Source organism: Bufo bufo, chromosome 5 (genome assembly GCF_905171765.1).
Source record: "Bufo bufo chromosome 5, aBufBuf1.1, whole genome shotgun sequence".
Taxonomy (NCBI): Eukaryota; Metazoa; Chordata; class Amphibia; order Anura; family Bufonidae; genus Bufo; species Bufo bufo.
Window position 1 is genome coordinate 42,110,859 of NC_053393.1, and position 25,751 is coordinate 42,136,609.

General features: G+C 44.1%; 1 protein-coding gene across 2 annotated transcripts in view; it reads right to left on the bottom strand.

The window, feature by feature from the left end:
* SQLE (squalene epoxidase) overlaps positions 1-22,512 on the bottom strand; it is a 35,904-nt gene extending 13,392 nt beyond the window's left edge. The window contains exons 1-7 of one of the 2 annotated variants that reach the window (XM_040431676.1): positions 22,248-22,511; positions 21,902-22,201; positions 13,367-13,619; positions 12,066-12,246; positions 9,008-9,104; positions 6,431-6,544; positions 4,432-4,603 (exon numbers count right to left, since the gene is read on the bottom strand). In XM_040431676.1, coding sequence (XP_040287610.1) covers positions 4,432-4,603; positions 6,431-6,544; positions 9,008-9,104; positions 12,066-12,246; positions 13,367-13,619; positions 21,902-22,153 — 1,069 coding nt within the window. In that variant the 5' untranslated portion in view covers positions 22,154-22,201; positions 22,248-22,511. Of the gene's footprint in view, positions 1-4,431; positions 4,604-6,430; positions 6,545-9,007; positions 9,105-12,065; positions 12,247-13,366; positions 13,620-21,901; positions 22,207-22,247 lie in introns of both variants that reach the window. The other variant, XM_040431675.1, reaches the window with a different exon arrangement.
* Positions 22,513-25,751: the final 3,239 nt, after the last annotated feature.

Below are 25,751 nucleotides of genomic sequence, written 5' to 3' on the forward strand. Positions count from 1 at the left end.
ACTTAGACTTAGACTTTTTTTTGGACAGAATAATGCAAATGGATCCGTTCTGAACGGATACCAGCGTTTGCATTATAGGTGCGGATCCGTCTGTGCAGATACCAGACGGATCCGCACCTAACGCAGGTGTGAAAGTAGCCTAATGTAATTGAATAAGGATCCAGATGACTCAGTAAAGCACAGAGCACAGCAATGACTCTGCCGTCTTTAAGAACTGCAAAAAACTGCAGAAAATGGCTGCTGGGGAGGTTCTTATATAGTAAGGGGGAGGCAGCTTTCCTATTGGTTGCTAGGGATGTTGCTAAGCTCAGACAAAGACATTGCAGCCTTCTCATTGGCCCACAAGCAAGAAGGGAGGTTACTGATGGAAACAAAAATCTAGAATATTCATGAATACGAATATATAGCACTATACTCTAAATCTTCGCAAATTCTCAAAAAATTTGCAATGTAAAAAACACAACTTTTTACATGTCTGGTGGGACTGTGAGTTAATCAAACCTTTCTGGCATCAGATCCTCAGGATAATTAATAAGGTATCTTGGAGCACCTCAATGAAAATAAGCAAATAACGTCATATCAGCATGGCTTCGTGAGGGATCGGTCATGCCAAACTAATTTAATCAGTTTCTATGAGGAGGTAAGTTCTAGACTTGACAGCGGCGAATCAATGGATGTCGGATATCTGGACTTCTCCAAACCATTTGACACTGTACCACATAAAAGGTTAGTATATAAAATGAGAATGCTCGGACTGGGAGAAAACGTCTGTATGTGGGTAAGTAACTGGCGGAGGGATAGAAAACAGAGGGTGGTTATTAACGGTACACACTCAGATTGGGTCACTGTCACTAGTGGAGTACCTCAGGGGTCAGTATTGGGCCCTATTCTCCTCAATATATTTATTAATGATCTTGTAGAAGGCTTGCATAGTAAAGTATACATTTTTGCAGATGACACTAAACTGTGTAAAGTAATTAACACTGAAGAGGACAGTATACTGTATATATACTACAGAGGACAGTATACTGTATATATACACTACAGAGGACAGTATACTGTATATATACTACAGAGGACAGTATACTGTATATATACTACAGAGGACAGTATACTGTATATATATACTACAGAGGACAGTATACTGTATATATACTACAGAGGACAGTATACTGTATATATATACTACAGAGGACAGTATACTGTATATATACTACAGAGGACAGTATACTGTATATATACCACAGAGAACAGTATACTGTATATATATACTACAGAGGACAGTATACTGTATATATACTACAGAGGACAGTATACTGTATATATACTACAGAGGACAGTATACTACTACAGAGGGATCTGGATAGATTGGAGGCTTGGGCAGATAAGTGGCAGATGAGGTTTAACACTGACAAATGTAAGGTTATGCACATGGGAAGGAATAATGCAAGTCACCCGTACATACTAAATGGTAAAACACTCGGTAACACTGACATGAGAAAAGGACCGAGGAATTTTAGTGGACAGAAAACTAAGCTGCAAAAAACAGTGTCAGGCAGCTGCTGCCAAGGCCAATAAGATAATGGGTTGCATCAGAAGGGGCATAGATGCCCGTGATAAGAACATAGTCCTACCACTTTACACATCACTAGTCAGACCACACATGGAGTACTGTGTACAGTTCTGGGCTCCTGTGAACAAGGCAGACATAGCAGGGCTGGAGAAGGTCCAGAGGAGGGCAACTAAAGTACCCTGGAAGATGATCAAAGTTAGGGTTATTTACTTTAGAAAAAAGACGACTGAGGGGAGATCTAATTACTATGTATAAATATATCAGGGGTCAGTACAGAAATCTCTCCCATCATCTATTTATCCCCAGGACTGTGACTGTGACGAGGGGGCATCCTCTGCGTCTGGAGGAAAGGAGGTTTGTACACAAACATAGAAGAGGATTCTTTACGGTAAGAGCAGTGAGACTATGGAGCTCTCTGCCTGAGGAGGTGGTGATGGGGAGTGCAATAAAGGAATTCAAGAGGGGCCTGGATGTATTTCTGGAGTGTAATAATATTACAGGCTATAGCTACTAGAGAGGGGTCGTTGATCCAGGGAGTTATTCTGATTGCCTGATTGGAGTCGGGAAGGAATTTTTTATTCCCCTAAAGTGGGGAAAATTGGCTTCTACCTCACAGGTTTCTTTTTGCCTTGCTCTGGATCAACTTGCAGGATAACAGGCCGAACTGGATGGACAAATGTCTTATTTTGGCCTTATATACTATGTTACTATGTATGTAATACCTCCCTCTCGCTCAAACCTGATATAGCTTTGCTCTCTCTCTTCCCCTCTGACATACCTGAGAAAACTAGACGGCTTCTTAACCACAAGTTGGCAGCGACCAGGCTCTTAATCCCACTTCACTAGAAGTCTAGAGAGGTTCCCTCAATCATTTACAGTGGTTAAACAACAGACCAGATCGCCAGGTTTGAAGAAATTTCTCACTGGGAATCAAGGTCTTATCAAGCTTTCTCCCGTATTTGGGCCCCTTGGTCCCTCCACAGGGGACTTCTCTATGACTCCTGCCCCTCGCTCGCTCCCCTCTAATCTTCATTGGTTCACACCTATACCCCTATTTTAAATAGATATTGCGCTCCACACACGACTATCCTTGTTGTCCCTTCTCAGATATTCCAATAAACCAGTTTCCTAGGGCTCATCCAGGAGACAGCGGCTCCCCCTCTTATCCCTTCCTTCCCTACTCTATCTAGTTACCTGTTTCTAGTGTTCTACTAGCTCTAGAGCAGGCATGGCCAACCTGCGGCTCCAAAACTACAACTCCCACCATGCCCTGCTGTAGGCTCATAGCTGTAGGAAGTCTGGGCATGCTGGGAGTTGTAGTTTTGGAACAGCTGGAGAGCCTCAGGTTGGCCATCCCTGCTCTAGAGTGTCGAGACCTGTTACGATGAAATGTCCGCTTACTTTAATTGAGCTTTGTAACAATTAACTCATGTACCAATTTGCACTATTTTCGGCTTTATCCTGCCCTGATGACCTCATGCACTGGCACCATGAGTTTATTTCCTCTGTTGTGCAATTTTTTTCTACCTTACTTCGAAAACAATAAACAGATTTTGAAAAGAAAAGATAAGATGGCCAGAAATAGTGTTACTCCTTATGCATACACACTGTACTACGGATTAACGCAACGTTTGTGGAAAGCTCAATGATGCTTTAAAACTGCTGATGATTTGCAACACAGAGCTGAAAGACCGTCTGCGTGGGGGAAGGGAAGCGACTACTGTTCTGAGCACATAATCTTTGTTTTAGAGCAAGTGCGGATGCGGTGCGATTTTCAGGCACGGTTGCTAGGTGACGATCGGGATGGGGACCCGATCATTATTATTTCCCCTTATAACATGGTTATAAGAGAAAATAATAGCATTCTGAATACAGAATGCTTAGTAAAATAGGGCTGGAGGGGTTAAAAAAATAATAATAATAATTTAACTCACCTTAATCCACTTGTTCACACAGCCGGCATCTCTTCTGTCTTCATCTAGAGGAAAAGGACCTTTGATGACATTACTACGCTCATCACATGATCCATCACCATGTGACGGATCATGTGATGAGCGCAGTGACGTCATCAAAGGTCCTTTTCCTCACAGATGAAGACGGAAGAGAAGCCGGGCTGCGCGAACAAGTGGATTAAGGTGAGTTAAATTATATATTATTTTTTTTAACCCCTCCAGCACTATTGTACTATGCATTCTGTATTCAGAATGCTATTATTTTCCCTTATAACCATGTTATAAGGGGAAATAATACAATCTACAGAACACCGATCCCAAGAACGAACTTCTGTGAAGAAGTTCGGGTTTGGGTACCAAACATGCCGATTTTTCTCACGCATTTTCTCAGAAACAGCGCCACTCTTGTCAATGGGCTGTGTGTGGTATTGGAGCTTCTTGAGATGCCAGACACAGCCCATGGGCAAGAATGGAGCAGTTTCAGATAAAAAGCAGTCAGTATTTTTTGAAGCCATCAGACCAGGGTTGCAGGCAGGGGCGTAACTACCATAGCGGCAGACCATGTGACTGCTACGGGGCCAAGGGCAACAGGGGGCCCAGTCTTAGTTGGGATCCTCTCTTCTTCTACTGGGGGTGAAAACTTGGTCAGGACTCTACCCTCTAAAGGAACAACTGTTAGTAAATGAGGCGGTGGAAAAATGGCCCAAGGGTCTTTGAAAAGGGTTTAGGCAGAAACCCTTCTGTCCTGTGTGGGGGGCCCGGTTTGATCTTTGATATGGGGCCCCTCTCTATGTACATCACTGGTTGCAGGTGTGAAGCATGTCGAGATTCAGATCGGTATGAATTTTAAAAATCCGATATGGTGCCTGTACGGAGGGGTCATCTCTGACAACCATTAGTCCTCACCAGGAAGCTGCGGCAGGATGTTCTCCAACATATATTCTTTTAGGTTCTTTGGCATTTCTCCCCTGATGTCAACAAGCACCCGGGTCTCGTTGGACGATATCTGGTAGATGAGGACAGGGCTGGGATTGGCCAGTACGAGCTCAGCGTGATTGGCCTTAAACTGTGGTGAATCCTGCAAAACGAAAACAGTGAAGAGTTGACATTTTCTTTTAACCCATTAAAGATCGGACACTTCTTTGCGATTACAGATTTTTTTTGTTTTGTTTTATTAGGGGAACACTATGCAAAAAAATATTTTTTAAGTCTTTTTTTTTTTTTCAAACTTCTCATTTTTTAAATATGCAAACTGACACCCAATTAAATTATTAAAATGGGCTCCCTATTTTGTGTAAGTAGTTTTGATACATAATAGCTTTGCGTGAACGGAGTGACTATGGACGTTTCGGTTGGTGTGGGTTTTTTTATTTTTTTTCTCTCTTATTAGTATTTTAGCCTATGTTCATATAATAAGTACAAACTACAGTATATTCAGTCTTCTCCGGCACAGGAACAGACTACTGGAGTTTATTATATCCGGCATAGCCGAATACTGCATGCACCACGGGAACACCAATTGCTATAATGGGATCTGACTAAAAATCTGGCCAGATCCCCGTCGAATCCCATTACAGTCAATGGGGATCTAGAGGTGCATGGCAGTATATGACAGGTATTTGTGCCACATACCGGTATGTGATCCCCGTTGGATCCTGTTAAGTCAATGAGGGTCCAGCGGTGCACGGCAATATCTGGCTAAACAGACTACTGGAGTTTGTGCCGCATATGTGAACATAGCCTTATTATATTAAAAAAAATATATATATATATATATATTTTTGGCACACAATATGGCCTCCCAGGAGGTCATTTAATGATCCCCGGGTGGACACTGAAACGCATCTGAAAGCTCCCCAGTTCCAGCCCCCTGTGCGGCAATCTACATGAGCTGAGCTGATCTGGGTCTGCTAAGACCCAACAACTCTGCTACACCCGAGAGACCAAACAGAGGTAGCGGCATAGCCACTTCTTCTATTCATTGCAAAGCACTCATTAAGTGCTATGCACAGAGGAAAGGAGTAGGCAGAAACGGGGTCTCTGACAGCTGGGGAACCAACCTGCTCCTGCCAGGGCTCCAGATTAAAGCCCAGCACCATGACGTTAAAAAAAGGGGTATCTACAAGAGGGAGAACCCAATGGAAAGAGAAAGCGCTCTGTACAGCCCATCTGACCAAAATCTGCCCAATGAATTCTGGTCCACAGTCTGTACAATGGGCGCCCCTCCCTCCCTACAATGGTTGTCTCAGTTAAAATAATAACACACTATAATTGTAAGCTCAAACCCCCTCTCTTCCAGTGCTGCCAACTCTGGTCCTCCAGCTGAGCAGTGACGTGCCCATAAAACAGATGTGACTGCTGCAGCCAACCACTGGCCTCAGCCGTATAATGATATAAGATGGTATCATGGCTGCAGCCATGACGGGGAAGATCGGAGCTATGGCGCTGGAGTGGATGGGGTTTGAACCAGCAAGTATAACTTGTGTTGCCCTTTTTGGCCATACCATAATCTACCCCTGGCGTTTCCAGGGGCTACAACCACCGCTGCAGCGCAGATATGAGGAGGCCGGGAGGGGACCCGCTGCGCATGTGTGCCTCTGTGCACACGGTCCCGGCCACCAGAGAGGTCAGCGCTGCTGGATTGCAGGGTGGTCTTACCCCTGGATATCAGCAGTGTATAATGTGATGGAAAAATGAATCCAGACAGCAAAGGAGGCAATATGGACAATCCCAACACATTAGTAAGAGCCTTGACTACATGATAAATGCCACTTGCTGAAGTGAGACAACCCCATTAATGACGGCTAAAGATTGTAAAGTGTCCAAGATCCCGTATATATCTCTTACACAGTGCAACTAGAATCAGTCAGCAGAACTGGATTTCCCTCTGAACTAGGGCAATTACCTTTAAAATGCAGCCCACAAAATGAGACGACACTTTGACATTTCCAGTAATCAGATCTTTCCTAAACTTGGAGAAAAGTCCATCAGCGACGACTGTAAGAGGTGCACGGAGTTCCTGCAAATGATATAATAACCATTAATGAGCTGGTCTTACTGCAAGTAACAGAACACAACTATGTTCTATTAAACACCTCCAAACTGACAACCACTAGTGAAGATAGATAGACAGACAGACAGACAGACAGATAGACAGACAGACAGATAGACAGACAGACAGATAGATAGACAGACAGACAGATAGACAGACAGACAGATAGACAGACAGACAGACAGACAGACAGACAGGCAGACAGATAGACTTCTGCAAAAATGTAATTAAACCCTTTGGAAGTACCTGTATTTCTGCACTGATTACTAATGTGTTCATGTCTTTTATTTAGCTCATTGAGTAGACGTCCTCTGCTCTCTCAACAACTGCTGCACCCTCTGCTCTTTAAATGACAGGGCGCAGTGCAGGAATGAGGCTCGCAGAACAGAAGGGAACTTTCCTGCACTGCACCTGTGCTGGATACTGAAACACACAGCGCAACACAGGACTTTAAAAGTCAGGGCCAGGTGTAATCACTTTTTCACTACCTGGCCTTGTCAATCAAAGTGCAAAGATTGTGCCAGTTGCAGAGAGAGCAGAGCCTCAAGGAGTAAGTAACACTCCTGTTGCTCCTAGAGGCTCATTTGCATTTGAACATGGGACCAATACAGATGCCTTCACCTGCAAAGCGCACATGTAACAGGTCAGCCGGTGTCATAGGTACAAAACTGCTGACAGATGCCCTTTATGTCTCGTTCACACGTCAGTGTTTGGTCAGTGATTTTCATCAGTGTTTTCGAGCCAATACCAGGTGCGGCTCTAAACACAGAACAGGTGCAGATCTTTCCCTTCTACCTTATGTCTGTGGAGGCTCCAGTCCTGGTTTTGGCTCACAATCACTGATGGAAATCACTGACGTGTGAATGAGGCTTTAAGGAGATGAGAAGTGTGGTTTTCACAGGTGCTTTGAAAAGATTACAAAAGCACTGCAGAGATGGGTGCGTATAAACCCATGGTTAGACAAATTACTAAATTCAGAAGTGTTGCTACTCTCTATAGGGATATGTGTCCTGTCAGGATCACTCCAAGAGCACAATGAGCGGTCCTCAAAGAGGTGAAAGGTGGGTTGGTGGAGGGAGCATCATGGTTTGGGCTTGTGGAGGGAGCATCATCATTTGGGGCTGGTGGAGGGAGCATCATGGTTTGGGGCTGGTGGAGGGAGCATCATGGTTTGGGGCTGGTGGAGGGAGCATCATGGTTTAGGGCTGGTGGAGGGAGCATCATGGTTTAGGGCTGGTGGAGGGAGCATCATGGTTTAGGGCTGGTGGAGGGAGCATCATGGTTTAGGGCTGGTGGAGGGAGCATCATGGTTTGGGGCTGGTGGAGGGAGCATCATGGTTTGGGGCTGGTGGAGGGAGCATCATGGTTTGGGGCTGGTGGAGGGAGCATCATGGTTTAGGGCTGGTGGAGGGAGCATCATGGTTTAGGGCTGGTGGAGGGAGCATCATGGTTTAGGGCTGGTGGAGGGAGCATCATGGTTTGAGGCTGGTGGAGGGAACATCATCATTTGGGGCTGGTGGAGGAAGCATCATGGTTTGGGGCTGGTGGAGGGAGCATCATGGTTTGGGGCTGGTGGAGGGAGCATCATGGTTTGAGGCTGGTGGAGGGAACATCATCATTTGGGGCTGGTGGAGGAAGCATCATGGTTTGGGGCTGGTGGAGGGAGCATCATGGTTTGGGGCTGGTGGAGGGAGCATCATGGTTTGAGGCTGGTGGAGGAAACAGCATCATTTGGGGCTAGTAGAGGAAACATCATGGTTTGGGGCTGGTGGAGGGAGCATCATGGTTTGGGGACGCATTTCATTGAGGAAACAGTTCATTCTAAGGTGTATGAAAACATGTTGCAAGAGAATGTAAGAACAGCCATCCATGACCTCAAGCTGAAGAGCCATTGGGTGACACAAGAAGACAGTGACCCAAATCACACAAGTATATCTCCTAAACAATGGCTAGAAAAGAAGAGAAGAAAATGTGTGTGTTGGAATGAACAACCAGGATGCTGTGGTATGACATGAAGAGGGCTGTGCACTCAAGGCAACGCAGAAATAGTGAGGAACTGAAGCACAGCTGCAGGGAGGAATGGTCCAAAATTCCTCATTGCCGTTCTGCAAGTCGTATTTGCAGCTACAGGACACATTTGATTGAGGTAATTGCTGCCAATGGGGACAAACAGACTATTTAATTCAAGGGTTCACTTTCTTTTTCTCCCTGTACTGTGGATTTTATTCAGTGTGTTCAATAAAGCACATGAATGGTACAACTGCTTGTGTGCAATTAGCTTAGCTAGATTGTGTTTGTCTACAATTGTGAGTTAGAGAACAATCAGAGTACATTTACAAAGGGTTCGCTTAATTTTCTTGCTACTGTAGATAGACAGGTAATGTTCTCTTTTATTTAACCCTTTATACCATCCCCCCTTCCCCTTCCTACCTTCACATCCCCAGTTTCCTTGTCCTTGTACTGGACTCCTAGAACAGTGTCATTTTCTTCAATTAACTTCTGGACGGTGCCCTCAATGTACTGCGTGCTGCAAAAGAAGCAACAGTTCTCCTGAATGTGGCCACCAAGGAATAGGGTCCTGTCTACGAGGGAGCATGCTGATATGGAGGGAAGAGCTCACATCCCCTAGCACCCTGCAATCAGCACCCATTCAAAGGTGCGGTATGTTTCACATGTTGAAACTATTTTCTAAGAAGTTTAAAACTTTGAGAATTGGAAGCTGATGTGTTTCGGAGGCTACGGGGGAGGAAGGGGTCCAATCTGTATACATGTGCATATGACTAATATAAAGAACAGCAGACTATGCCGCTTTCATATAAACGAGTGTCACGATCCGGACTCGCAGCGCCGCACCCGTCCTGGACTCCCAGCACTGCCGGGGTCAAATAGCATTATATTGATTTATGATGCTATGTAACCCTTAGAGGTCTGCAATGTATTGGATAACATTGACATAATGCTGTCAGTGTTATCCAATACATTCTAGAACTGTAAGGGTTACATAGCATCATAAATTAATATAATGCTATGTGCCCCCGGCAGTGCTGGAAGTTCAGGACGGGTGCTGCGCTGCGAGTCCACGGGCGTGACACTTGCTCGTCTGACATTTCAGATGACCCGCTAACCCAGGAGGTCAAATTCAATATTTCAATAGTCTACTGACTATAATTTCCTGTTTCTGGTCTTATAATTAAAATATAACCTTTATTTTCCTTTTATTAAACAATATATCCCACAAAAAACACACAGTAATTATTAAAAATACATATGGAGGGCTTGGACCTGTGGGTGCAGTACTATTATGGTAGATCAGGGGAACACTATATCGCTGAAAGCTACATGCAGGCTATTGGTATCTAACCTGTGTCAGCCGACACTAGACATTTATTCATCTAAGCCGCACTTTATTAGCTAAACGCTCTGTCCAAGACACCTGCCTTGGTTATATACTGTCCCTCACAGAGTCTCTCAGTAGCTGTACTACTTATGTGCTTCTATCTAGATTAACCTACATGGGGGTTCGGCGTCTGCAGATCGCCTTCCCTTAGTCCATTATTAGCCCTACCATAATTTTTAAAAAATGTTAAAGACACAGCTCCCCCAACTTGCTCGTCTGAATGCGGCTTAAGGGTACTTTCACAAGACCGTATGTATATTGCGGTCCTCAAAAAATACGGATGACGGATTTATTAAGACTGGCATTTTATAAGCCAATATTAAAGGGGCATTTCCATCTCAGAGATTGATGGCATATAGCTAGGAAAATAGCCTAACTATTGGCTCGGTTATATCCGCAGTCCCATAGTGGCGAATGGAGAGGTGGGCACGTGCGCGCTGTGTGTTCTACATTAACTTTTCCAAATATAGCAGAGTGAGCACACTCAGCTATTTTCGGAAGTCCCCTGGTGGTGACTGAAGAGCACACAGCACACGCGTGGCCACCTCTCCATGCGTGGCTGCTCTCTGTTCACTTCAGTCCCGTTCAGGAGATCCCAGACATGCGATGCCCACCTATCTGACATTAAAAGGGTTAGCCGATTTCAGACATTGATGGCATATCAGTAAGATATGCCACCAATGTCTGATAGGTGCAGGTCCCACTTTTGGGGACCACCCCTATCTTTAGAACTGAGCCACAAAGTGAAGGAGAGCAGACCGCACATGCGCAGCCACCCTCCATTCATTTCTATGGGAGCGCCAAAAACAACTGAGCAGTCTCATAGAAATTAATGGAAAGTGCACCGTGCAAGCGCCGCCACCGCACCATTCACTTCTATAGAACTGGATATTTTTGGAAGTCCAATAAAAATAAATGGAGAGCAGCCCTCGTTCACTTTGCGGGCTCCATTCTAGAGATAGGTGTGGGTCCCAGAGGTGGGACTTGCACTTATCTGATATTGGTGGCATATCCAATCGATGGGCCAACCCTTTTAATGCCATCTCCTAGCAATATGCCATCAGTGTTTGGGATGGGAATACCCCGTTAAGGAAAAGCTCACAGGAGTAAGATGCACCAAATTCTTAAAGGGGTTATCAGTTTTCAGAAACATCCCCCCCATGTGCTGGGCCCTCCACAGGTAATATACTTACCCCACTCCCAGCGCCGCTCCTGGTCCCCTCACCACTGCTGCTGCTTCTCCATGCACACCGATGAAACATCCGGTGTCGGGGGTGGGGGGGGGTGCAGCCAATGGGAGGCGGGGACGAGCCTCCATAGCGTCACCTGCGATGCGGAGGCTCGTCCCTGTCTCCACCTGCCATTGGCTGCTCCCCCCCGACACCAGATTTTTTCATTGGTGTGCACCGAGAAGCAGCAGCGGCGGTGCGGGGACCAGGAGCGGCGCAGGGAGCGGGGTAAGTATATTACCTGTGGGGGGGCCCGGCACATGGGAGGGATGTTTCTGAAATCGGATAACCCCTTTAAACCTCAACTTCTGATCTCCAAAATAACCCCGATCAACATACAGCCATCTCCGAGCTAATATAAAAACTCCTCACCTACAGATCTCAAAAAAATCGTACCTGTACTTACAGGCACATAGGACCCTTTCAAACAGGTCAATAGAGTCGGCAGTGATCAGGAATGAGGAATGTTCATTTTTGATCAATGCCCACTGGTTCTGGTGCATTTAGATGGAGCAATCATCTCCTCAGTGCGGGGATGAATGATCGCTACTGCGATTGTTTGTTCCCATACAGTTTTATATTTTTTTTCTGTGATTTGTGGCCAACAGACAAGGACTTTTGGATGAAAGATGCTCTTGACGAGCAGCAGATTTACACAGGCCAATTAAAGGGAAACAGCACTTGATGGAGACTTCGCTCCAGATAAGTGGCGCAATCCTTGGCCGTTAGTATACGGACAAGCTTCACGGGTCAGAATCTGAACAGATACAACATCCCACTCAGGTTGAGACACATATCAAGAAATCTGCCTTAAATCCTCAGATAGGAAATTAAACCGAGGCTTAATATTTGGTTCACATACGTGGGTTCTGCTATGGCCATCTTACGGAGCCCCATGATAAAACGACCATGATGGAAGGCTCTGCCGCAGTGCAGCTGCTTCTCCTCATTCATAGGGTACGGGATCTCCACTTCTGCTTTACTGTCTATATCATGAACGATATATCCATGAACCACATGGGCGTCCAGACCTTCCACCGCATCTGGAAAGAGACCACCATAAGAGCATGAATCACTGCACGAACCAATAGGCTGTTATCCAGCATGGTCCACTACACGTAACCCTGAGGCTGGCACCTTATTGAAGCTTTATCTGTGGGTAATTAAAATACCCAGCAGCCACCACCTAGTGGGTGACAGGCTTGTGAGTGGGTGTCCACTTGCACTTGGCACCTGTGCATCCTCTGCCCGCCTCCTATTACATTGTGGCCTGTCTGCATCCTACTGGGAACTGGCGTTGTAGGTGACTGGATTCAAAGTTGGCTCTTGGTCCATGTGGGCATCAGAGTCACAGTGGGTCCTGTATCTGCTCCAACCTCCCCCAAACAGTAGTTTTCCCTGACTCATCATTGTATCCCCAAGGCCGACGAGTCCTGCCATCTGCCCAGGATTCATGCCCTGCCTGTATTCATGGGACTTGTTACATGATTTCTCACCAAAAGTTTTGTGACGCTTATCAAGCCAGGTGATTCTGACAATGGCATATAGTTTATATATATATAATGAGATATAATCACTGATGAGATAATTAAAAATGTAGTGTCCTATGATAATAACTGTTTATACAGTGACAATATAAAAATACATAGTGTCACGTAAAATCATGAATTATGTATTCAACTCGGAGGGTGGAGGGTCAGTAATCCCACACCTAGATCAGAAATTCCATAGTCCTTTACATGGATCTGTACATTTATTAAAAGGTATCAGTAAAGTGCTGACAAGTAAATTATCAGGATTTACCAGAAAACTGCATAATATATTGGGCAAGCCATGCCAGTAAGCAATATGGCTGCCGCTGTACCTGCTTCGAGCCTGCACTAGTGAAGCCGCTTTTCTAAAACCCTGCACACGTTGAATAATTGATGACAGGAATTTACATAATTCTGAATTTCCCTATTTGGGCGTTTGATTGCTGACCGTCATTATCCCTCCACCCTCCTGGTTATTTTATGTAACACTATGTCTTTTTATACCGTCACATTCCTTATGTTAATATACACAGTTATTATGTATATGACAAGGAATGTTTTAATTCTCTTATCTATCTCAGACATGTTTTTCTGTTCGTGAGTACTTAAGGCTTCTAGTGTCATCACTCACCACCAAGTCCCAGATCCTTCAGGGCTTGGTAGCCTCCAGGTTGCAGCAATTCTCCAACGATACGGTCTGGCTCCTTTAGATCTCTTTCGATGACAGCCACCCTCCTCCCATCTCTCGACAAAACTGTAGCAAAAGCTGAGCCGAGGACACCAGACCCCACGATGATGACATCGGGGCCATCTCCAGCGCTGGTAGCAGAAACAGTGGCACCATTACTGTCAGTGGAGGACGACGGGTGGTTCTGGGCTTTCCGCTGAAAAAAAAAAAAGAGACATAGATGATTGAGAACAGTAATCGACCCCTCGTGCATATCCATAATATGACCAAATATTCCACAGTCAGGGAACAATTCTTACACTGGACACCTACAAGTCACAATCACGCAGGTCAATGCATTAGTAATGTGCTGCATCGCACAGAGATATTCCTGCCATAATATGGATGGAAACTTTGAAGGAACCTGGACAGACCCAAAATGGGATCTATAAGGCACCAAGACGATCCTCTTTTTGGAGAGGAGCTGTAGTGTAGATGTGTCCTATCCTGGACATGTCATATTGCTCTGGTAAGCCTCAAGGCTACATTTATATGACGGTTTACACCATACATCATGGGTTGCGGTATGCACAACACTACATCAATCAATATTGCAACTCGAGCTGGCCACACACATGAAAGGGGTTCTCCAGGAATTAAGAAAATGAAAATAAGTAAATATTACTTTATTATAAATGAATTCCCAAATACCTTTCATTAGTTGTAATGGCTCGTTTTGTCTAAGGAGCAATAATTAGGAGAACTAAAATGGCCGCCGTGATATTAGTACACATAAAACCTGTCCTAATCACACAGAAGGATGAGTTAATTCACAACACTGAGCTAAAGAGCTGCCTCATCCTCCTCCCTGCTCTGCTTGTCAGGGATTATGGTTCAGAATACTGTTTAATATGATCTTCAGCTGAATCTCTGTAGGAACGGAGTTTATGAGGAGACATGAAGGACAGAGAGGAGGTGGGGAAGTGGCTGTGTCCTGCTATGGGATCAGGACAGGTTTTGTGTGTACTAATAGGACGGCAGCCATTTTAGTTCTCCTAATGATTGCTCCCCAACAAAACGAGCCATTATAACTAATGAAGGATATTTGGGAATATACAGTACAGACCAAAAGTTTGGACACACCTTCTCATTCAAAGAGTTTTCTTTATTTTCATGACTATGAAAATTGTAGATTCACACTGAAGGCATCAAAACTATGAATTAACACATGTGGAATTATATACATAACAAACAAGTGTGAAACAACTGAAAATATGTAATATTCTAGGTTCTTCAAAGTAGCCACCTTTTGCTTTGATTACTGCTTTGCACACTCTTGGCATTCTCGTGATGAGCTTCAAGAGGTAGTCCCCTGAAATGGTTTTCACTTCACAGATGTGCCCTGTCGGGATTTCTTGCCTTATAAATGGGGTTGGGACCATCAGTGGCGTTGAGGAGAAGTCAGGTGGATACACAGCTGATAGTCCTACTGAATAGACTGTTAGAATTTGCATTATGGCAAGAAAAAAGCAGCTAAGTAAAGAAAAACGAGTGGCCATCATTACTTTAAGAAATTAAGGTCAGTCAGTCAGCCGAAAAATTGGGAAAACTTTGAAAGTAAGGGCTATTTGACCATGAAGGAGAATGATGGGGTGCTGCGCCAGACGACCTGGCCTCCACAGTCACCGGACCTGAACCCAATCGAGATGGTTTGGGGTGAGCTGGACCGCAGAGTGAAGGCAAAAGGGCCAACAAGTGCTAAGCATCTCTGGGAACTCCTTCAAGACTGTTGGAAAACCATTTCAGGGGACTACCTCTTGAAGCTCATCAAGAGAATGCCAAGAGTGTGCAAAGCAGTAATCAAAGTAAAAGGTGGCTACTTTGAAGAACCTAGAATATGACATATTTTCAGTTGTTTCACACTTGTTTGTTATGTATATAATTCCACATGTGTTAATTCATAGTTTTGATGCCTTCATAGTCATGAAAATAAAGAAAACTCTTTGAATGAGAAGGTGTGTCCAAACTTTTGGTCTGTACTGTATGTATAATAAAGTAATATTTAGGTATTTTAATTTTCTTTATTCCCGGAGAACCCCTTTAACGTCTCAGAAATCCGTGATTATGGCAGGACTGGCCAAAAATCGAATGTTTATTAGGGATATCCCGAGGGCCTAGATGTCGGGGCAACGGGGGAGGCTGGCATGTTGGATTTCAAAATCTAATCCTTTTCAGGGGACACAGAGGTAGCCGCTTACTCCCCTCTTTCCACTAAAAACACACGTAGACGTGTCTGGTGTCGGCAGGAATAGTTGTCAGAAATGTATGGTCTGAAATGGACTGCATCCAGATGTTACCTTTGCTGGTTGTCAGAGCCTTGAAGTTTGCAGTACCAAAAAAGGAAACTAAGGCGGAGATATATCAAGACCAGCGCTTTCTGCACCGCCGGAGGATGCACCTAATTTATGACGAGGCGCATGCAGTCCGTGTCCCTAAACAGAAATCTACGACAGCTCAGAGCTGCTGTAGATTTCTGGATTCATTTGCGCCAGAAAGCTGGTGTAAATGAAAATAAATTTGTTGGGGGGATTGGTCGTGCCCCCTTCCCACGTCCCCTTTACGGAAAGAGGTGCAACAATTTTTTTAAAAAGTTGCAAACACATAGGGGGACATTTATCATCTCCCTTGTGCTTGAAAAGCGGCATTAAAAAGATGCAAAGGCAACTTTTTAAAAATTGTCGCATTTAACAATTTTACTCCACCCTCGCCACTCTCCCTGAAGGGGGCGTGACAAGGGCGGAAAGGGGAGGGGCAAGCAGTTCTAGCAAATTTATCTTCAGCAGTTCAGAGATGTCGTAGATTTTTGTTTAGGTGCATGGACTGCAGGAAGATGAGACTAATTTATCAGGAAGGCCTGTGTCTATTCTAGGCATGTCCTCCAGCAGCGCAGAGGATATCAGGACCGGTACAGAAAGGGCGACTTTTTAACACCTCTTTTCAGGCACAAGGGAGATGGTAAGAACTGACGAATGATGAGGGACTAATTATCTCCCCCCCCTCGTCCATTCTCACTAGCATAAACATGAATATACACTGAGTGAAACGCTCTGCAGAAAGTGGCATCATGGGAATTACAATGCTTGTGGATATGGAGTGGTTACCTGCAGTCCTATGTAACACTACCTGAATGCTACCTCCATTAACTAGAATAGGGACCAGCAGAGATCTGGCCGCAGCCTTGCAAATATGCCAAGAATCGCCTGAACAAAAAATGCATGTTTGCCGAGTTTTGGCCGGATCTCCGCCGGTCCCCACAATAGTTAATCGGGTCGGTATTCAGGTAGCGTCCAGCAAAGACAGATCCAGAGATCTCCGGCAGGCTCTTCTCTGACGAAACAGCCTGGATCTCTTTACCACTAGTGTGAAACTAGCCTTAGGCCGGTTTTTGCGTTCCGTATACGGTCCGTATACGGAACCATTCATTTCAATGGTTCAGCAAATAAAACGGAATGTACTCCGTATGCATTCCGTTTCCGTATTTCCGTTCCGTTTAAAGATAGAACATGTCCTATTATTGCCCGCAAATCACGTTCCGTGGCTCCATTCAAGTCAATGGGTCCGCAAAAAAACGGAACACATACGGAAATGCATCCGTATGTCTTCCGTTTCCGTTCCGTTTTTTGCGGAACCATCTATTGAAAATGTTATGCCCAGCCCAATTTTATCTATGTAATTACTGTATACTGTATATGCCATACGGAAAAACGGAACAGAAAAACGGAAACACAACGAAACGAAAAACGGAACAATGAATCCGTGAAAAACGGACCGCAAAACACTGAAAAAGCCATACGGTGCAGGAGGCCTTATGCAGATCTGAAACGTAGCCTTTTTTCAACCAGCCGATTCTCAGCATGTTTGCCAGGTTGTGGCCGGTTCTACGCTGGTCCTCATTATAGTGAATGGGGCCGGCGGGTGTCACCTAGCATCCGGCAGTGTCGGATTCTGACAGATGCATAACGTCAGTGTGAAACTAGCCTTACCTGCAGTCCTATGTAACACGACAGATAATAGTGATAACTGAGTACAGATAATGTAGTAGATGTCACCTGCAGTCCTATGTAACACCACGGTGTTACGTAGCACTGTGGGTGGCATCTACCACAGGTGACCTATACTACATGATCTGTACTCAGAGAGCTATCACTGTTATCTGTGGTGTTACATAGGACTGCAGATGACATCTACTACTTGATCTGTACTCAGAGAGCTATCACTGTTATCTGTGGTGTTACATAGGACTGCAGGTGACATCTACTACATTATCTGTACTCAGAGAGTTATCCCTGACTTATCTGGGATGTTACATAGGACTGCAAGGCTGCACATGGTTTTAGCGTTTGCCACTAAAATATATGGAAACATATGGAGAAATGTAATTAATGTGATACTTATTATCTCTTAATTGTGCCTAGCCCATAATAAGACATTAAAGGGAACCTGTCACTGGGATATTGTGTATAGAGCTGAGGACATGGGCTGCTAGATGGCCGCTAGCACATCCGCAATACCCAGTCCCCATAGCTCTGTGTGCTTTTACTATGTAATAAAAACTGATTTGATACATATGCAAATTAACCTGAGATGAGTCAGAGCTTGAAAATATGACTCTTCTCTGGTCACACAAGTAAGATATGACTTTTATGTTAATTTGCATATGTATCAAATCTGGTTTTTTTACACAATAAAAGCACACAGAGCTATGGGGACTGGATATTGCGGATGGGCTAGCGGCCATCTAGCAGCCCATGTCCTCAGCTCTATACCCAAAATCCAGGTGACAGGTTCCCTTTAAGCGTACACGCCTTTTTTTGGATTTCTATCATGATGTCACGGTATAAATACAAGGAAAAGGCGTGTGTGATAGATATCATACTAACTGCATTTCTCCAGAATGTTCCCAAAATTTTAGGGGCATGGCAACTGTCAAAAGCGAAAACCATGTCTAAACTGACACTAAATGTGACATATATTACCAATGATGTAGCATCCGCTGCTGCCTCCCCCCCCCCCCCCCCCCAGGCCTGCGCCTGCGCAGTTACACTATGCACCTGACACAACGACGTCTCTCTGTAATGTAACACCATGTGCTGCACCGGAGGGGCCCAGACTGATAGTTTAAAGGGTTTTCTGTAATTCTTTGATATATCGCTATTCCTAGCGGCGGCCCCCTCTCTTCTCAACGTACCTGGTTTTGAACCTTTTTACACTGTATGTCTGGGGGAGTTGGCCGCCTCCTTTAGACTGCGCACTCCAGTCCATCTGCCCAGGGCTTTTTTACGCAGAGTATGGTATAGCTGGGTCCTACACCGTCCAGAATTTTGTAAGCTTATTTAGCCCCAGGAGAGGCGAGTCTGATAGTGTAGGTTACCATCTGCAGAAGTCACCTTGTTGTTGGTAGATGGGCCCAACATAATTTTGATAAAAAATGTCCGCAAAGAGCTTCCCTTTTTCATGAATAGTAAGTATAGCGCAGCACCTCAGACCTGGGGGTATCTGCAAATTGCTTGTTACATTTAGTATTAATGTCATGTTATGTATCTGCCCTATGCTTCAGCAATGATAAGGTATCGTTGGCATTCTCCCCTCTTGGTGAGAGTGGGCTGGTCCTACTTCCTGTCAGGAGAGGAAGTTCAAGAGTTCCAGAGTGAGGGAGGTTGTCGATCTGCTCCCAATCCAAGGGCCCTGGGTCTACGAAAGCAGTTTGTCTGTGAGGAGCACTACTCCAAGGAGACTGCAGGAGCCCAGGCCACCAAAAGAACTGCAAGCTACAGCATACAAAGACAGCAGACTGATCAGCAATACAGCAATATAGACTCTGCTGCAGGTGAGGGATAACAAGTTAAGACACCCATCACCATATTCAGGACAGGCACACTCAAAAGCCTGCATTCAACAAGTGGACACCTATAGCTACAGGTGCCAGATTAGTGAAGGGGAATCAAAAGAGAGAGAAGGACTACTCTAGCGTGCTATTGTCTGCTATCTTGCCTGCCACCATACCTCATCATCTGAGGATAGACATTGCACCTAGAACAGATGACAGCTGGATGTTCTGTAACTCATCCTATGCACTCAGTAAAGAAAAATGTTTGTTGTTCTACATCTGCCTGATTCCTTGATATCATCTTGTCACTGAACCAAACCCCAGGGAGCGACGGCCTGAGGTAGTACACTGTGACAAAACATCTCCTCAGGGCCACTACCACCCTCATCATCTGCACCACCTCCAAAGAGGCTTGCTGCAATAGCAAGGTTGCAAGTCCGTTTGACCCATGTTTCCAATGTCTTTGTGCATGGAACAGTGCGCTGCTACGTATAGTGTCACTTACAGTTTTACACCACTTTTTGCAACCTTTCAAACACCCGTGTGACAATATTTGTCACCTGAGCATTTCTATGCCACGTTTGACACAAAAGGAGCGTTGAGGGAATGGTGGAACCCCAGCAAATGTATTAATTTTACTCCAAGAAAGAGTAAAAGTCGGTGAAAAACTATGCCAGCCCAAAGACGCAAGGACTACCGAAAGTGCGCCTGATTCATGACAATGCGCCTGTTTCATAATAAATCAGGCGCATCTTTCACCATCAGCGCTGGCGTAAAAACATTTGTTTTAATAAATGACCCCCATAGTGTTTGTTTTCTTTTGCATGTTAGCAGTTGTGGTGAGCACCTGTGCCTTATTTCATATAGTTTGAATGTGCTAATCTAACTTTTTGGAATTGTATATGAGATAGATAGATAGATAGATAGATAGATAGATAGATAGATAGATAGATAGATAGATAGATAGATAGATAGATAATAGATAGATAGATAATAGATAGATAGATAGATATTAGATAGATAGATAATAGATAGATATTAGATAGATGATAGATAGATAGATAGATAGATAGATAGATAGATAGATAGATAGATAGATAGATAGATAGATAATAGATAGATAGATAATAGATAGATAGATAATAGATAGATAGATAGATAGATAATAGATAGAAGATAGATAGATAGATAGATAGATAGATAGATAGATAGATAGATAGATAGATAGATATTAGATAGATAGATAATAGATAGATAGATAGATAGATAGATAATAGATAGAAGATAGATAGATAGATAGATAGATAGATAGATAGATAGATAGATAGATAATAGATAGATAGATAGATAGATAGATAGATATTAGATAGATAGATATTAGATAGATAGATAGATAGATAGATAGATAGATATTAGATAGATGATAGATAGATAGATAGATAGATAGATAGATAGATAATAGATAGATAGATAATAGATAGATAGATAATAGATAGATAGATAGAAAATAGATAGATAGATATTAGATAGATTAGATAGATATGAGATAGATTAGATAGATAGATAGATAGATAGATGATAGATAGATTGATTGATAGATAGATAGATAGATAGATAGATATGAGATAGATAATAGATAGATAGATAGATAGATAGATAGATAGATTAATGGATAGATATGAGATATATAGATAATAGATAGATAGATAGATGTGAGATGGATAATAGATAGATAGATAGATGATAGATATTAGATAGATAGATAGATAGATAGATAGATAGATAGATAGATAGATAGATAGATAGATAGATAGATAGATAGATAGATGATAGATAGATGATAGATAGATGATAGATAGATAGATAGATATTAGATAGATAGATAGATGATAGATAGATGATAGATAGATAGATAGATAGATAGATAGATGATAGATAGATAGATAGATAGATAATAGATAGATAGATGATAGATATGAGATATATAGATAATAGATAGATAGATGTGAGATAATAGATAGATAGATAGATAGATATGAGATAGATATAGACAGACAGACAACATGATGCTAGAAGCTCTCAGCTCGATGCAGTAATCTCCAGTGATTTCTGATTTCTAGAATAATCTCCACCATAAGAACATAATTTGCTTTAGCCTCACTGACACTTGCGGACCAGCGCTCACATCCGGACACTGGCGACATACATCTACATACAGATATTAATCTCAGTTTTGTACAGTAAATAACCGTAAACCGCATTGTATTCTTTTTTTTTTTCTCTTTTAAACATGAGCGTCTATAGGCGGCATACCACATGGAAACCTCCGCCAGACAATGCATAGCCCTGTGCAAAAAGAGTTATATACAAAGATAGATAGATAGATAGATAGATAGATAGATAGATAGATAGATAGATAGATATGAGAGAGAGATAGATAATAGATATGAGATAGATAATAGATAGATAATAGATAGATAGATAATTTGTACAGTAATTTATCACATATTGATCTATACATGTCTACATTCAATACGCACACATACACATAATACAAAACATACAACACACATACAGCCACATGGTGTACATCTTGTATCTGTGGTACTTACCTGTCTCACCCCATTTACACCCGCTTTTCCCACATCTCTCGCCCCACTGAAGTTGAACATCCTGGAGATAATCCCAGGACCGCCCTGTTTTTGGGACCCAGTTTGCCCCCGGTATCGCAGCAAAGACAGCACAAGGCCTATAGTGCAGCACCCCAGCACAGTGAGCAGCACCTCCAGCCGGGGGACGCTCAGGAACTCATCGCACTTCTTATACACGTAGGTAAAGGTGGCCACCCCAAGGAAGGTCCACATCTTCTAGGTATACCCGAGATAACTGACCAATAACAGAGTCTTCTCACATGCAACTCTAATACAACAAAATCAAATAACTGGGGCGACAAAGGTGAAAAAATAAAAATAAAAAAATATATAAATAAAATATGTAAATTCTTTAAATATCCTCAAGTAATTCTGAATATTATGTAAACAGATGAATGTGAGTCTGGTGAGAGCCCAGGATCCAGCCTAGGAGAAGACTGCACACTGGGGCATATGCGGTGCAGTGTGACAGCTCACACCTGGATGCAGCGAGTCTTCTTACGTGGAGGGGGGAGTATGCTCATACAGCATCACCAGCTCTCCTGCCCACTGCCACTCCAGTATAACCGCACACCCCTCTCTGGGATGGATCCGTCCGACCGCTCTGCCAATCGTCAATACACCGTATCATAGGCTGGACTAGAAGTGAATTGGGGCGGAGCTAAAGCTCAGCCTCAGCAGCAAAAGGCGGCTGTGGTTGCTGAGCAACCAGCGCCCGTCACCCAAAGGAGGAACCGTTTCGCAGCGCGCAAGTTCCTGAGTCCCGCCTACCGCTTTTTTTAGCCAATGGTAACACGTTGCTAAGGTGAGCAGAGCTCACGCTATAGACAAAGCGGCCAATGGGAGTGGTCGGGCGCTTCGCTGCAGATCTCACTCAGCGCATGGAGAGGTAGTGCGATGTGACGTCACGGCAGAAGGGCGGGAATAGGTGGGCGCGTAGACTACCGATCCTTGGTCACGTAGATTTCAGAGTTCTCTCAATGTGTGCGATTTCTGACAGGAAAAAGAATTGAAGTCAGTGAGAGAAAATGTCTGTTGTGACAGAAACCTCCAACTGAGAGAAATCTGTAGATATTCACGTCAGCAGATAGTTCTTGTCACTATTTTCAGGTATGGCATTGGCTAGAGAACCGATCCACAGGTTTTACGCTAATGTAAAAACGTGGACAGGAGGAAGATGGAATTAGTATCAGTATTCTGTTGCTAGGGTCTCAAAAGATCCGGGGCCCAAGCACCAATGCATGTGGCCCAATTCTGTAAGTTGAATGACCGCTCCACAAAAGTGCCTCCATTAGTAGAAGAGCCCTCCAGTATTAATAATACCCTCACAGAGCCCCCAGTAGAAATAAGGCCCCCTATTGTTCCCTCTTTACGAACCCCTCAGTAGTAATAAGGCCCCCATAGTGCTCTTAGTAGAAATAATGCGGATCCCTCCTATAGAGCCCCCAGTAGTAATAAGAACGCCTGGATTTAAAATGCCCCCACAGTATTTATACTGCCCCCTATTTGTTATAATGCTCGCCCGGATGCGCCCCCAGTATTTATAATGCCGCCTGCAGTGCCCCCAGTATTTATACTGCCCCCTACTGTTATAATGCTCGCCCGGATGCGCCCCCAGTATTTATAATGCCGCCTGCAGTGCCCCCAGTATTTATACTGCCCCCTACTGTTATAATGCTCACCCGAAGCACCCCCAATATTTATAATGCCGCCTGCAGTGCCCCCTGTAGTTATATTCCTCCATTTAGTGTCCTTAGAAATTATAATTCCTCAGCCCCTCCACCATACAGTTCCATGTAAATAACACTATTTCCCTCCCTCCGCCATAGAGTCCCATATAAATACCATCACACCATCTCTCAGCCCCCTCCAATATACAGTCCCATGTAAATAGCATCACACCATCTCTCCTGCCCCTTCCAACATATAGTCCCATGTAAATAACATCACCTCCTCAATATTCAGTCCCATATAAATAACATCACTCCCTCCCCCAGACACCTTCAACATACAGTCCCATGTAAATAAAATCACCCCTCCCCAGCCATCTCTAACATGCAGTCCCATATAAATAACATTACCCTTCAACATACAGTCCCATGTAAATAACATCACCCTACCCCAGCCGCTTCCAAATTTCAGTCCCATGTAATTAACATCACTCCACCTCACTGTCCCATGTAAATAACTTCCCTCCCTTCAGCCCTGACATACAGTCCCAGTTAAATAACTACAACTCCCAACATTGCTCTGCCTCTCACACTGAGTAATCTTCACTTACCTCTCCTCATGTAGCAGACCTCACCTCAGCCTCATTCCAGGACTTCACTGCTGAGCCGTCCTCTCCTGCACTGGTCACATGATGGTGACATCAACCCAGGTCCTTTTTAGCTACTGCATTTAGCACTGATTACATGACCTGTGACGTCATCACAGGTCCTTCAGCTCTTGCAGTGCATAAGATTCAATTGTATTGCCGTCATGAGGACGGCAATACATTTATATCTAACAGGCAGGCAGGACATTCGGGGCCTGGGACAAAACATCAGGGGCCCAGGGCCTGAATGTTTTGACCTAGCAACGCACTGGTCTGGGTCATGGAATCAATAAAGCGGTCTAATTAGAGGGGGGTAACATAGTTTATAAGGCCGAAAAAAGACATCTGTTCGTCCTGTTATCCTGCAAGTTGATCCAGAGGAAGGCAAAAAACCCTTGTGAGGTAGAAGCCAATTTTTTCTGACTTAAGGGGAAAAAAATTCCTTCCCGACTTCAATCAGGCAATCAGAATAACTACCTGGATCAACGACCCATCTCTCATATCTTCCATAGTCTCATTGCTCTTACGTAAAGAATCCTCTTCTATGTTTGTGTACAAACCTTCTTTCCTCCAGACGCAGAGGATGTCCCCTCGTCACAGTCCTGGGGATAAATATAAGCAAATCAACGATTGTCTTCTCAGCCTTTTTCTGGAGAAAAAAAAAAAGACCACCATATTTGACAATCAGAGAGCACGTATGCACTGACTGATGGGGGGATTGATTACATGCACAGCAGTCCATGTTAGGTTTCATCCACATCTGTATTAGAGGATCAGTCAGGAGCTTTTGATGCCCATTGCTTCAAAAATACGGGACACAATAGATCAACATGCAGCGTTTTCTCGTCAGGTAAAATGCTGTTAAAGTCAGTGCGGTCCATCCGGTGGAATTGATGGAAACAGCGCTTCCATTATTGAAATAGTTCTAGTCCTATAATGGACGTTTTTGTGGTTATTGTAATTTATTTTGCAGCACTACATTCTTCTTTTATTAATGTGATATATGTAGATGCCAGTACATTAACCTCTTAAGGACATAGGGCGTACAGGTACGCCCTTGTGCCCTGGTACTTAAGGACACAGGGCGTACATGTACGCCCTGTGTATTTTCGATCACTGCCGTGCGGCTGGCAGTGATCGGAACCCGGTGCCTGCTCAAATCATTGAGCAGGCACCTAGGCTAAATGCGCGGGGGGGTCCCGTGACCCCCCCATGTCGGCGATCGCGGCAAACCGCAGGTCAATTCAGACCTGCGGTTTGCTGCGATTTCTGCATGTTCTGATCCCCGCGGATCAGAAACTTTATATGTCTAAAATAACGTTTTATTCACCCCCCCTGCACCCCCGAATGATTTTATGGTGGCGGGAGGTGCAGGGGGAGGGTTGCGGGCGGTGCGGCAGGCGGGATCGCGATCCCCCGCCCGCCTCCCCTTGTATAATCGTTGGCTTCTAGTGGGTATACCAGGGTGCCAGCACATTGCTGGCACCCTGGTAT